General features: G+C 39.5%; 1 protein-coding gene across 1 annotated transcript in view; it reads left to right on the forward strand.

Moving 5' to 3' along the window:
* Positions 1 to 12739, forward strand: part of PLCE1 (phospholipase C epsilon 1) — a 307719-nt gene that overhangs the window by 254129 nt on the left and 40851 nt on the right. Inside the window, exons 14-19 of the mRNA XM_054572876.1 lie at positions 534 to 772; positions 2409 to 2470; positions 2554 to 2719; positions 5540 to 5647; positions 6773 to 6889; positions 8655 to 8813. Coding sequence (XP_054428851.1) covers positions 534 to 772; positions 2409 to 2470; positions 2554 to 2719; positions 5540 to 5647; positions 6773 to 6889; positions 8655 to 8813 — 851 coding nt within the window. The remainder of the gene's footprint in view (positions 1 to 533; positions 773 to 2408; positions 2471 to 2553; positions 2720 to 5539; positions 5648 to 6772; positions 6890 to 8654; positions 8814 to 12739) is intronic.

Here is a 12739-nt window from a genome sequence, read left to right on the forward strand (position 1 = left end):
AGATGGTACAGCCACTTCTGAAGGGAGTTGAGCAGTTTCTTACAAAACTAAACATACTCTTACCATACAATCCAACAGTTGCATTCCTTGGTATTTACCAAAATGAAAGAAAATATGTTCACACAGAAACCTGCACGCAAATGTTTATAGTTACACTTTTAAAGTACAGAAAAACTGTAATTTAGTCTATTACAATATAAAAATGTAATAGTTTTTCTCAAAAACCGAAGTCCAAATGCAGCCTAAAATCCCCAAGTGAATGTATATTTAGTTTAGTTCCCCTCTTATACCAAAGTTTGTGGGCTTTCAGGTTCATCAATCTGGCTTTCTCTTGGTTTCTTTTATTTATTCATTGATTCCTTTTATATTCCTCTATTCTGTGAAGCCAGGAATAAGCACTGAGTTTGATGGCTTGTTTAGACACATTAGTGAAGAATTTCTCCAGCTTAATTTCTCACACCATCACCTCCCCAATGAACTTTGTGAAAGATGCTGACTAGTTTGTCTGTGTTCTGTGAATGGATCTGTTTCAGATTTGTTGACCAGAAATGTCTCAGATTTGGGGTTGTTCATTAAAAGTAAACAGCAGCTGTCAGACAACCAGAGGCAGATCTCTGACGCCATTGCTGCTGCAAGTATCGTGACAAATGGCACCGGGGTCGAAAGCACATCCCTGGGCATATTTGGGGTTGGCATACTCCAGCTCAATGACTTTCTAGTGAATTGCCAAGGAGAACACTGCACTTACGATGAAATCCTCAGCATCATCCAGGTATGTGCCTGTTTCTTATGCACTCATGTGTAAAGCCTCTGACTATTCTAATTACTTTTCTACTAAATATTTACTCTTTCTATACTTCTTTTCAACGACGCTTAAGTTTGGGGCAGAAATACAGTGGCTTTTTTTTTAATACCAAATACACGGGTTCTTATTTAACATATAATTAATATAGGTCCCAAGCCTTCTGTTACTCAGTGACTATGATAAGGAATCAGTATGTGATTCCTTCTTGTTGTTCTAGCACATGCAATAGAATTAGTACTCTAAGTTTTCCATCTCTTTGATCATTTAACAGATATTTGTCAGCTCCTACTATGGGCCTGGCTCTGTTCTAGGACCTGGGAATAAATGAGATCAAGTTCTGGCCCTTACCTCCATTTACATTCAAACGGATGTGGCAGACGATAAATGAATAAAGATACAAGGTGGGGCAAAAGTAGACTTACAGTTGAGAGTATGTGAAACACAGAGTTTATTCTTGTATTATTATTTATTAATTATTGTATTCTTTTCCATATGAACAACTGTAAACCTACTTTTGTCCCATCCTATATAATATAATTTCAGGTAAAAATGGGTCCTGGAAAATGGTGAGCAGGGTAAAGGGAGGGAGCGGTGCAGGAGGTGACACTCGGGCTGAGCCCTGAATGACTAAGCTACTGGCAGTCTGAGGAAAGAATTTTCCAGACAGGGAGCAGCAAGCTCAAAGACCACGGCAGGAGCAAGCTCGGGGTTTATGAGAAACAATAAAAAAGCTGTGTCAGGGTTGCCACATAAGCCAGAGGAACAATGGTAGACATGATTTCAGACAGGTAGGCAGGGGCCCAACATCTAGTCATGTGGGCCACAGAAGGAGTTTGACTGAAGTCCATGAGAAACGGGAAGCTAATGGAAAGTTTTAAACAGGGAAGTAAGTAACATGACTTGAATGCTGTTTGTAAGAGGTCACCCTGACACCACTGGAGAATGAATTGTGCTCGGGAAGGAGTGGAAGCAGAGAGACTAGCAGGAAGCTTTCGTAAGTTACCCTGGCAAGATATGATGACGGCTGCAACTAGAGTGGGTAGGAGATAGGCAAGTGAGATAGATCATTGTGGCTGCATCACATGCAACAGAATTAGTTTTCACTCTCCCTTTTCAGCTGATTGGGAATCCATGGATTAGCTCTCCAGCAATTGGATTTTATCACTGGAAATACTTAAAATGAATGATTATTATTACATGCTGAGTGCTCACTGTAATGTTATTGAGTACAAGCTCTATACAAAGTGTTCTATGGGAATCCTCTCATTTCGCCTCTCACCAGCTCTATAGTAGCTGCTATTAGTATCCCCATTTTCACCTGAATAAACTGATACCAGTTATTTTCGTATAAATCAGCCGTATTCTTTTCTCTTGTTCTCCTTTTTCTCTTAAATAAATATGCTTCGTATAATAAATTCACTTATAACAAATGTTTTCTTTTGGACTAAAAAACTACACCTTACAACTACATAACCAAATTAGTTCAAATATTTGGTTTAGGTGTTTCCTGATGAAAACAAAAGAGCTTTAAAAAATGATGTGGTGGATTTTTCCCCCCTTAGTTTCCTTTACCTAAATAACACTCTTTTTGTATCCCTTGCAGAAGTTTGAGCCTAGCATTAGTATGTGTCATCAGGGCCTAATGTCATTTGAAGGATTTGCAAGGTAACTTTTAAAATATCTTTTGCCCATGATTTAAGAGAATATATTTTCCCCATGCAATCCTAAGAAAATTTGTTTCCTCCTAGGTTTCTGATGGATAAAGACAATTTTGCCTCAAAAAACGATGAGTCACAGGAAAACAGTAAAGAGTTACAGCTGCCCCTGTCCTACTATTACATTGAATCTTCACACAATACCTACCTCACAGGCCATCAGCTCAAAGGAGAATCCTCAGTAGAACTCTACAGCCAGGTACTGAGAATTCCACTTGAAACATGGTCTTCATTAAACTTTACTTACATAATCCCCAAAGTCAGAAAAGCCTGACCCCAGACTCCTGTGAAGAACTTACGAACTACTACATGTGAAATGCAAGGAAGTATGATGTGTGGGAAAACAGCCTATATACATACAGTTGTTTTCTTTACTTCATTTTGTTTTCTTTTTTCCCGCTATCTATACTTAACCTTTATTCTGCGCAACCAAAGAAAGAGAAGTATTTGTTTGAGGCTCATAGCTTTTAGATCCTAGATGTCTGACCTACTCCTACTAAAATTAGATTTTCCCATGGGAAAGTGATCTAATCACTTCCCTAAACGCCAAATAAATCAATATATTATAGTGGGAAAGCATAGTAGAAAATGCAACTCTATGAAGTTATTCGCAAAGTGTTGGTTGTTTTGCTTTGCAATTTGTTAGATAAGCAACCCATCCCCATGGTAACCAATTTAAGAAAAAAAAAATCTGCACAGATTTTAGGCATTGTCCCCACACTTAATTCAAGGGGGTGTTCTGGGAAAGTCAGTAGGTTCTCTGAACTAGAAAGAAAACACATCCTTTTGACCTAAACATCCAATTCTCAATGATCTGAATGTCAGTTGCCTCCCTGTTATATTGTCTGCAAATTCCTAGTGTCTGCTGCTTGTTTTTGGAACTCCCACAAGAAGAAGTAATTGATCAGAAAGGAGCTAGGTTAGGTCCAGAGAATGTAAGTGTGTGATGGAGCCTGTGGGAGTAGGCGGCCGTTCAAGTGTGAAAGTTGCCATTGTATTGTTTACATGTGCCTGGCAGACTTGAGGCTTCTTTGTTCTCCAGGTTAGTCCAGATAGTCCTCAAAGCATGGGTCACACTTCTGTCCCAAAGTTTATCTAGTGTGGAATATGTGTTCTAAACTCTAAAACCTAAGTAACTTTTATTATAAAATGAAGATGTCCTTAGAATAGTGATTTTCAAAATAGAAGGTCTCTCCAGGGGCCTCAACTGCTGACAATGAGATGGGCAAGCAGTAGAGCAGGAAGGTCCCACACCTGCCCCCACTGCAGCTGAGGTCCTGCTCTTTCATGTGCTATACATAGTGGCCTGTATTCGCACAGATAATTCCAAGGTTAAATAAGTTTGAAATCCATTGTTCTAGGGTGGAAAATTAAGGAAGAGAGAGAATCTCTCCCAGAAAAATAAGCAAAGACCAATTAGCTTTTATTAGCTTTACTTCCCTATTTGATTTCAAAGAGTTTTTTTTTTAACTCCGTAACATTACAACCCAAGTAGAGATTGCCACAGCTTTTCAATAAAGCCCAGAAACCCCTCAGATAGACTCACTGATGTAATTAAACTTAGTATGAGTCTTCTTTTAATTTTGTTTCTTACCACTCTGTTCCTCAGCCCTTCTAAATACCTCCTAATGTTACTCTCTGTGACAGAGGGAAACTGAGAAAAAAGCCCTGTCTTCACCTGGAACTTCCAGCTCTGGTTTTGCTTTTCTAGCCAAACCTGGAGACCTTAAGGTGAACGCGCTTCCCAGTATGGCAGGCACACCACATAGATAGAGCAGCTTTGTGTTTCACTGTCATATCAGACAGCAATTTTCGGCCTAAAACAACATACCTCTAGAATCTCTAGCTGTAGGGAGAAACTGATAGCCTTGGCATTCTAGGACACAGAATAGGTTCCACCCGGGAAGTTTGGACATCCAGAAAGATTGGGTGCTGCTTGATGTGCAGTGCGGAGAATCTAGAAAATATTTCATACAAAAATACTAAAATAAGAGGGATTCCTCCATCTGCATTTTGTTGCAAAAACTCTAGTGGCCACTAGCCCCCAGTATTGGAGTGCTGTCACATGGTAATAATTATGTGGGTTCTTAAATCAGTGGCTTGGCCCATTTGCAGGTATGTTCTGCTCTTAGAGTGGGTTATCTTTTCAATACCTTTTCAACACTGTCTTAAAAGATAGGCTACACATAGAGGAAGAGGTTGCTACAAGCAAATATTACAGAGCTGCAACCCACACACACATGTCAGGAGTTCTGCTCCAACTCGATAGGATAGCAAAGAGGTACCATCTCACCTGATTCATTGATAGTGTTTCCTGAAGCACCTTGCAGAAGAGGTTATGAGATAACATATCAAAGCTTAGGGAACAAGTGTGCTATGATTGATTGCTGATGTCTGCTAAGGGTATGGGAGAGGTTAGTTTATGGATTTGTTGCCATCTCTACTCTAGAATCTGTTCTAGGATTAGACAGCAAGGCAAATCCTTGGTAACTCCTTGCTTGTACTCTTCTTACATGCTCTATGTTCATAGAAAATATAGTAGCCAGTAGCAGAATTTGGGTCTAAATGGAGATTTTATCCTGATTGGCTTCATATAAATGTTTGGACAGTTAATTAAGGAATCAGTGGCCTCATTTCCTCTGGGCTGTGGCATCACCTCCACTGACATCTGCCTAGACAGAGCACCAGCCTGGCGCTCTCATTTCAGCATGTGCCATGTATATATAGATCCCCTGAGGAACAAAAGTTGCTGGGGAAATGGTCAAATGATTTTGCTATCAAATTTTACTTTCCAATGGTATTCAGCTCTGGTAAGCACCCTTTCTACCTCAATCTGTTCTCTGCCTCCCCCATCTCTGATTAATTGTGTCCTTTGGCCAAGATGCAGTATTTTAGATCACATGCCCATCTGCTTTAGCCCTGAATGTGAACACTGATATCTAGAATCATGTGCTGGATTTAATTTAAGGCTTTTTCGCCATTTGCTCACTGGGAGTGGATTTATGCACTGATCACACAGGTCCTCCTGCAAGGCTGTAGGAGTGTAGAGTTGGACTGCTGGGATGGAGACGATGGAATGCCCATCATTTACCATGGACATACACTGACAACCAAGATCCCCTTCAAGGTAACGCTTCATAACTTACTTCAAGCCAAATCATAAATAGTCATTATCGTCACTTGTCATTTAAATCAGTGACTCTACCAGATTATACCTTAGGTTGGGGGTTCTTGTCCTTGCTCTTAAGATGCCACAAAACTGTTTACAATGTTGTGTAAGATTCACACATGTTCATTTTTCTGAGAGTTGATCTAGAACTCTTATTAGGTTCTTGTTCAACCAAAGTTTAATTATCATCACCTTAAATAATTTTTACATAATAATATTATTGTAATTTTTACATCATATGATAATATATAAAATTCAGGTGCTGTTCTTTTGCTATAGGAATTAAAGGTCACTTGTCCTGGTGTCCGGCTAACAGAGGCCAACATCACATGTTAAAAGATAATTAAATAATTAACATCGTAAAGTAATAAGAATTGGTTCCACTTGGGGAATCAGTCACCCAGGAAGACTCTCATTGCATTATTATTTCAAGTTCAAAGTAGTTTATTAGTTCTCTGTGTAATTATTATCTTCATTCAGAGGGTCTTTGGCTGTGTGATATCATTTTTCTCTGAACCGTGGCTTGTGTGGGAAAGAATATTGTTATTTCTGTCATATGTGGAGATGATGGCAAAAATGCATTTTGCCTTTAACTCATTTTCCTATTCAGCCCTCTTAAAACTCTTGTACTTTATACTGAGGTGATGAGAGTTGATAGTTGTGTTTCCATACACACATAAATATATGTGGTGTATGACTTATTGCCCCAAATAGATTATAAACTCCTTGAGAGCATGAAAGTATTTTCTGCCTACTATTTTTGATGCTGTAGCTAAAAGAGTATATTTTACCTGCAGTATATGCAATATACATATATTGATTTGTTAAATTCACTATACTGATAACTGTTCCTTATAGTAGGTGAACAAAACTCAATATGATCATTTTAATGGCATTATAGAAAATAGAGTTATCCTCTTGCTTAATTTGAAAATCTAAAAACCACTTTGGCCAGAGCCTTCTGATTACAATAATTTAAATGCTTTCTGAGGCTGTAAGTACCTTGCCTTCTCACACCCTGGACAGATATCTCTAATGAAATATAATGAAACAGACTCTGATGAGCTGTTTTGTCTCTCATAGGAAGTGGTTGAAGCCATTGATCGCAGTGCCTTCATCAACTCTGACCTGCCAATCATCATCTCGATTGAGAACCACTGTTCATTGCCTCAGCAACGAAAAATGGCAGAAATTTTCAAGGTAAGAGGCAGGGTGGTATCTTAGCTTTTACCTTGCCATTACTGTGGAGCTTTATATGGATCCACCATGGGCCACGCCACAGCTGGACCTCAGCCGTGAAGTATGTACAGTTAGGGTCCCTCAGACCTCCGAAATGGGGGTGTCTTGAAAGCCTGGGATTTCTACAAGACAGTCCATCTTTTCAGCTGGAGTAGTAGGAGTACTGTTCTGTGGTTTCCTTCAGAGATAAGGAGAGACCAACTCTTCACTGCTTCTGGAACCACAAAACACGGAGGCCAGGATGTTCCCTGTTGATTGGTTGTAGAAAAGCTGAAAATATCTCAGGGTAATAAGTCAAATTGCCTTGCTGCCCACACCAGAGATGCAGGGACCAAGTTGGCAAAGAGCTCAGATTGGCCACAACAGTTGCTATGTTAACACTCAGCCCTTCCTATACAAAGAAACTACAATGCAGATTTAGGAGCAAATATTTCATTATACTTTCCCCTTCCTCCACTGGTAGAGGCATTTGTGGAAACAAGTCTCTCAGTGGGAGGGCGGGACACAGCCTGCAGGAAATGTTCTCAAACACTAATGCCAACAAAATTAAGTAGCCTTTCTTAATATCTATCTTTTGCCATTATTTAGGAAAATGGTCTCTAAACTTTTTTAGTGATCTATTCTTAACAGTAAAACACTAAAACATGTATTCCTAGTGTATTTTTATTGAGTTATTTCTAAATTTTATATATATCCTCCTTATTAACATTTTATATATTAATTAAAAGATGCAAAAAGTAGAATATAAAAGGGAGTAACAGGAAAGATAAAGTAAAAAATAACTCTTTTTTATTGTTCAAATACATTTATCTCCATTTACCTGCCCCTACTTTCCCCTGCCCTACCCACTCCCACCTCCCTCCCTAAATCCTTCCATGAAAAATAACTTTTACTTATTAATACTATTTACTTAAAAATACTATTACTTATTAATGATTTAAAAAACTCATAAAAAATTGTAAAGTGAATTTATTATTTAATATCTAAAGTTTAGATGTGATTGAATATGCTTTATTATTTCTGAAATGTTGAATCTTCTGCATCACGAGATTCCTCCTTGTCCCTCAAGGACCTTCATGAACAGCTCCTGACATACAGATTGGGTCTGACTGACAGACTGAGAGAGCCATTTTCAATCCATACATTAAACATTAATAAGCTTCTATTTTTGTTCTGTTTTTAATTAAAAATAACTAGAAATAGAAGTTGCCATATTTCCTACCCTCACCCCAGTGGACCACCCTGTGCCTGCCCCTACTGCCCACCTCCTGGAAGGACATACATTCCACTTTGGAGACCAAGCCTCAAAATCCTTATGAGAATGGTGTGTGTGGTTCTTTTTACCAGATGGCGAATTCTCCCTATCTTTCAGCAGTGTCCCTACTACCTACCTACTTCAAGTTTTCTATCCTTTTGACTTCTTACCCACATCTAAAATGGACCATTTTCTACAAACCACAGCTTCTAACTGAGTCTCTGCTTTCTTCTTCACTACATCAGACCCTGGAGCATCGTTCTAAAGAGAGCTGGTCCCATCCAGAAAATGGTCTTGACCTCTCCTCCCTTTAACCACCTCCCTTCCTCCCAATAAGAAGTGATTGGGGTGAGAGGGGACAACTTTTTTTTCTACTTCCTCCTCCTAGGATTTTAAAAATAATTCACTGGACTGAAATAATTGAAGTTTAGATAAAAAACATTGATTCTGTGTTTTCTTTATTCTTTTTAGACTGTGTTTGGAGAAAAACTGGTGGCTAAGTTCTTATTTGAGAGTGATTTCTCAGATGACCCAATGCTTCCTTCACCTGACCAACTTAGAAGGAAGGTGCTTCTTAAAAATAAAAAGCTAAAAGCACATCAGACACCGGTGGATATCTTAAAGCAAAAGGTACCGTCCTCTTGTTAAAGAGGTTATCTGCATGCTCTGGGCCCAGAACAAAGAAATCAATGCCATTATAAGCTTTCAGATGACCTGCTGGGAAACCATGTTTTGAAGACTGAGTTTCTTTGAATGATATATTTTATATTGGACTTTCCATTTTATGGACCAATAAGTATCCTCATCCCATTCACCTAAAATTTTATTTTGTGAAATTTATTTCCCATGATAATATACTTCTTTTGTTAAATTTATTCTGAGTGGGACAATGCCTGTCTTGTCTCTGGACCTGAGCCTCACAGCTGTCAGTCCCACAGTGGGTCTGTAGTCCCCTGTAGGGAGAGCCTCCTGTTGAAAGAGCACTTGAACCTGGGACTGTGAGTTCTCAGGTCAGCAGTGGAACCCTAGTAGCAGGAGCCCTGTGGTCCCAGCATGGCAGTTGGCACAGAGTATCAGTGTGGCTTGTGGACTCCAAGACATTCGCATGCCTGCCTCACCCATGGAGGTCTGTCCCCTAAGCACCACAAACTCACCTCTGTAGGATGGCCCTCAGCCCAAGATCCCTGAAAAAGTTTAGTCCAAGACCACTGAGTCCATATGCCAGGTTACACTGACTTATCCCACAGAATGATAGCTGCTAAAATGCTTTGTCCTATTTAGGAGGACACTGTTGGCCCTAAAACACCACTTTTGAAACTTAAAGCAACCGCGAGTTACTGCACCAGCCTCAGCACCCCAGGGGAGTGGGATGGCACAGCTCCAGCAACAGGCACAGTCAGAGCTAAAACTGCACTGTGTCCTGTGGGTTTAATTTCCTTCTGTGCCATCATCTCCAAGCCGCCAGGCCCTACTCCAGTCCTGCTTTAGTGGTTCCCAGAAAACAGAATTCAGCAGAAGGAGTCTTATAATTTTTAGCCCAACAAATTTGGAACCTTTTTTCTAAGTCATTAATAAAAATGTCAAATCAAATTGAGTCAAGTGCCCAATGTGACCTAGTTGAACAGTCAATTTGAACAATCACAAAAAGCTCTAATTTGTACAACTCACATAACATGATATTGGAGAAAGAGAACTAGGCGGGGAGCTGAGATAACAGGTTCTAGCCACTGACGCTTTCAGAAACACACCATGTTGTCATGAGCCAATCTTTCTGGCCTCATTTCTTTAGCTGTAAAATGAGAATGTTAGGGTACCCAGCCTCAGAGGACTCTCCTAACACTAAAATCTCACAAAATCTCTCTCCAGATGATTCATGAGACCCCTCAGAATTGCAGACCCCTCCATAAACATTTGCTATCTCACTTCTCAGGCTCCATTTCTAGTGTTTCTTGCCATTCTAGAACATTATTGCTTCTCCAAGGGTCCCTTTGGAGCATCCTGTTATCTGTTATTCTAAAAAGTCCCAGGGATTTCTCAGATTGTCCAACTCACTCACAATGAGACCAGGTGGCCCAAAGTCCAGGCTGATTTGGGGTTTATGTTATATCATCTGGTAACTTCAGTTATTCACCAACAGCCCCGTAGCTTCCCTCAGGGTGGGAGAGGAAGGTGAGACTAGAGGTTCCATCATCTTTAGACTTACCCTTCTGAGCAGAAAAGCAGGTGTTCACAGAAAGGACCCCAAACTAGTCCAGCCCAGCAGATTCCTACTGATCAGGTTTGCCCTAACTAGATCAGCTCAGAATGATCATGGATCCTCTACATCTATGGTCATCAAATTTTTTTTTGCTCAAGTATCCCTTAAAAGAATTTGTAAGACTATGTACCTTCCACATATATTTTCCCCCTCATACATTTTTAAGGTGACATTAAAAATTGTACCACAACTGTAGTTATAAAAATTAAATTATTTATTATACATAAATTATATACAAATACAATGTACAAAAACAGTCCTCATTGTCAAATAAATGAGCCCAGTCAGCCACAGTTATGTTTGATTAGAAAAGTCTTACTTTATTTTTTAATTCAAATAAGTATTGTATTATCATTCCTGTGATGACTATTTCACTTTTGAATTTTAATTCTATGATAGTTGCATGGATGGATGGATGGACAGACTAAAGCAGGAAGGGAAGGGAAGATAGGTAGACAGACTGACAGACAGACAAGGCATGGGGCCTTGAATGTGTTTGGGACCTGGATGAAATGATACTCCCCTCTTTGAGTTCCTCAAGACTGTCTTTCAGGAGCTCCACATTCTCAACTGTCCCTTTGCTGCCCTGAGTGGCTTCTCAACTCATCTCAAGTGTCATAGTAAGGTTGTTAATTGATAAGTGAGAGCTGTATTTTCTTTTGTGAAGTAGGAGAAGAATAATTATCAAAGAAAATGGCAAGGGAGAACTAGCTGGCCATACGCTTGTTCTTAGACAAGCAAGCATGTCTTTAAGAGTACACACGGATGTTGAAAATCTTAAATCTGGAAATTGTTTTTTAAGTGTATGTGCCTGCATACCCCTACAAGTCTTTGTGTTCCCTGGAGGTACATATCACCTCATTTGAAGATTATACACAGCTCTAAGCCAGGAGTTGCAAGTCAGCCACCTTCAGGGGCCAAACAAGAAACAAACAAATACGAGGATCCAGCTGGGTACTGTATATGCAGTTGGAAGTGATGAGGTCAGGAGTGGATCAGGCATGCCCCCAGAAATGAACAACTATAATTACATTCTCTTTCAAACACTGCACCAGCCAAACATATCTAGTTTGAAGCTGAAGTTGGCCCTGAGGGCTGCTAGTTTGAGACTTCTGCTAGGTCTCCCTTTATTCAGATATTCACTCTCAAAACCACATCAGAAGGCCTGGAATTTACTTTGGTTCCAGAGGCCATGTTATAAAGTCACTTGACTACAGAAGACCTATGGACAACATGGGTTTGAGCTTCGTGAGTCCATTTATACGTGTATTTTTTTTCCAATTAATACTGTAAATGTATTTTCTCTTCCTTATTATTTTCTTAATAACCATTTTCTTTTCTCTATCTTACTTTATTGTAAGAATACAGTATATAATATATATAACACAAAAAATATATGTTAATTGGCTTGTTTATGTTATTGGTAGGGCTTCCTGTCAATGATAGTCAGTTAGTGGTTAACTTTTTGGAAAACCAAAAGTTATACTCCAATTTTCAACTGCACGGTAAGTCAGCACCCCAACCCCCATGTTGTTCAAGGGTCAATTGTACAGTAGCCTGTGTTTTCTAATGTCTGGTCTCCTCAAATGCCACATCTCTAATTCACTACACAGCACTGGGAGCTTTTTCCTCTACAACACTGTTCCTCTGTGCTGTTTTCTTTACCCAAAAACTACAGCTGCCCTGTGCACGCCTCCATGGTCTTCAAGATGTGTTTGAAGGTTCTTGGAGCTTTTGCCTTTCCCATCCTGCACACGGTCACTTGCAGTTACTTATGCAGCCTCTATTCCACTAATGAATAGATCGTGTTGTTACAGAAGTCTCCTTTATGTTGAGCCCAAATCTTCCTTCCTGTTCCTCCTACTCGTTGGCCGTACATCTTCGCTCTGCAGCTGCACAGACTAATGGAGTATCTAGAAAGCTAGCCTGTGTCTCCCTACCAGCTTCTCTATTCTCCAAGCTAAACATTCTTGTGTCAACTGTCCCCCACAGGATATGGCCACTAAGACTCTTCCTTTTTCATTAAGAATATTTTGTATAGTCTTAAATTTGTGGGTGTTCTTGAATTCTCCAGTCTTAAAACGTGATTTCCAGAACTAAGCCAATGCTCCAACTAGGGCCTGACAGCATGAGGGCAGTGAAACCGTTACTTCTCTTAATTTGAACTTTATACCTCAGTTAATGCAGCCTGCAACTGCTCTCACTGTAAAAATTCTTTAATTATATATTTTTAAATAAAATAAAATAAAACAGAACACCTCAAAAAATTAAAAAATAAAAATGAAAATTCTTTAATGCA

The sequence above is a fragment of the Pteronotus mesoamericanus genome, unplaced genomic scaffold, assembly GCF_021234165.1.
Source record: "Pteronotus mesoamericanus isolate MK-2021 breed Mesoamerican mustached bat unplaced genomic scaffold, CSHL_Meso_final contig_24, whole genome shotgun sequence".
Taxonomy (NCBI): Eukaryota; Metazoa; Chordata; class Mammalia; order Chiroptera; family Mormoopidae; genus Pteronotus; species Pteronotus mesoamericanus.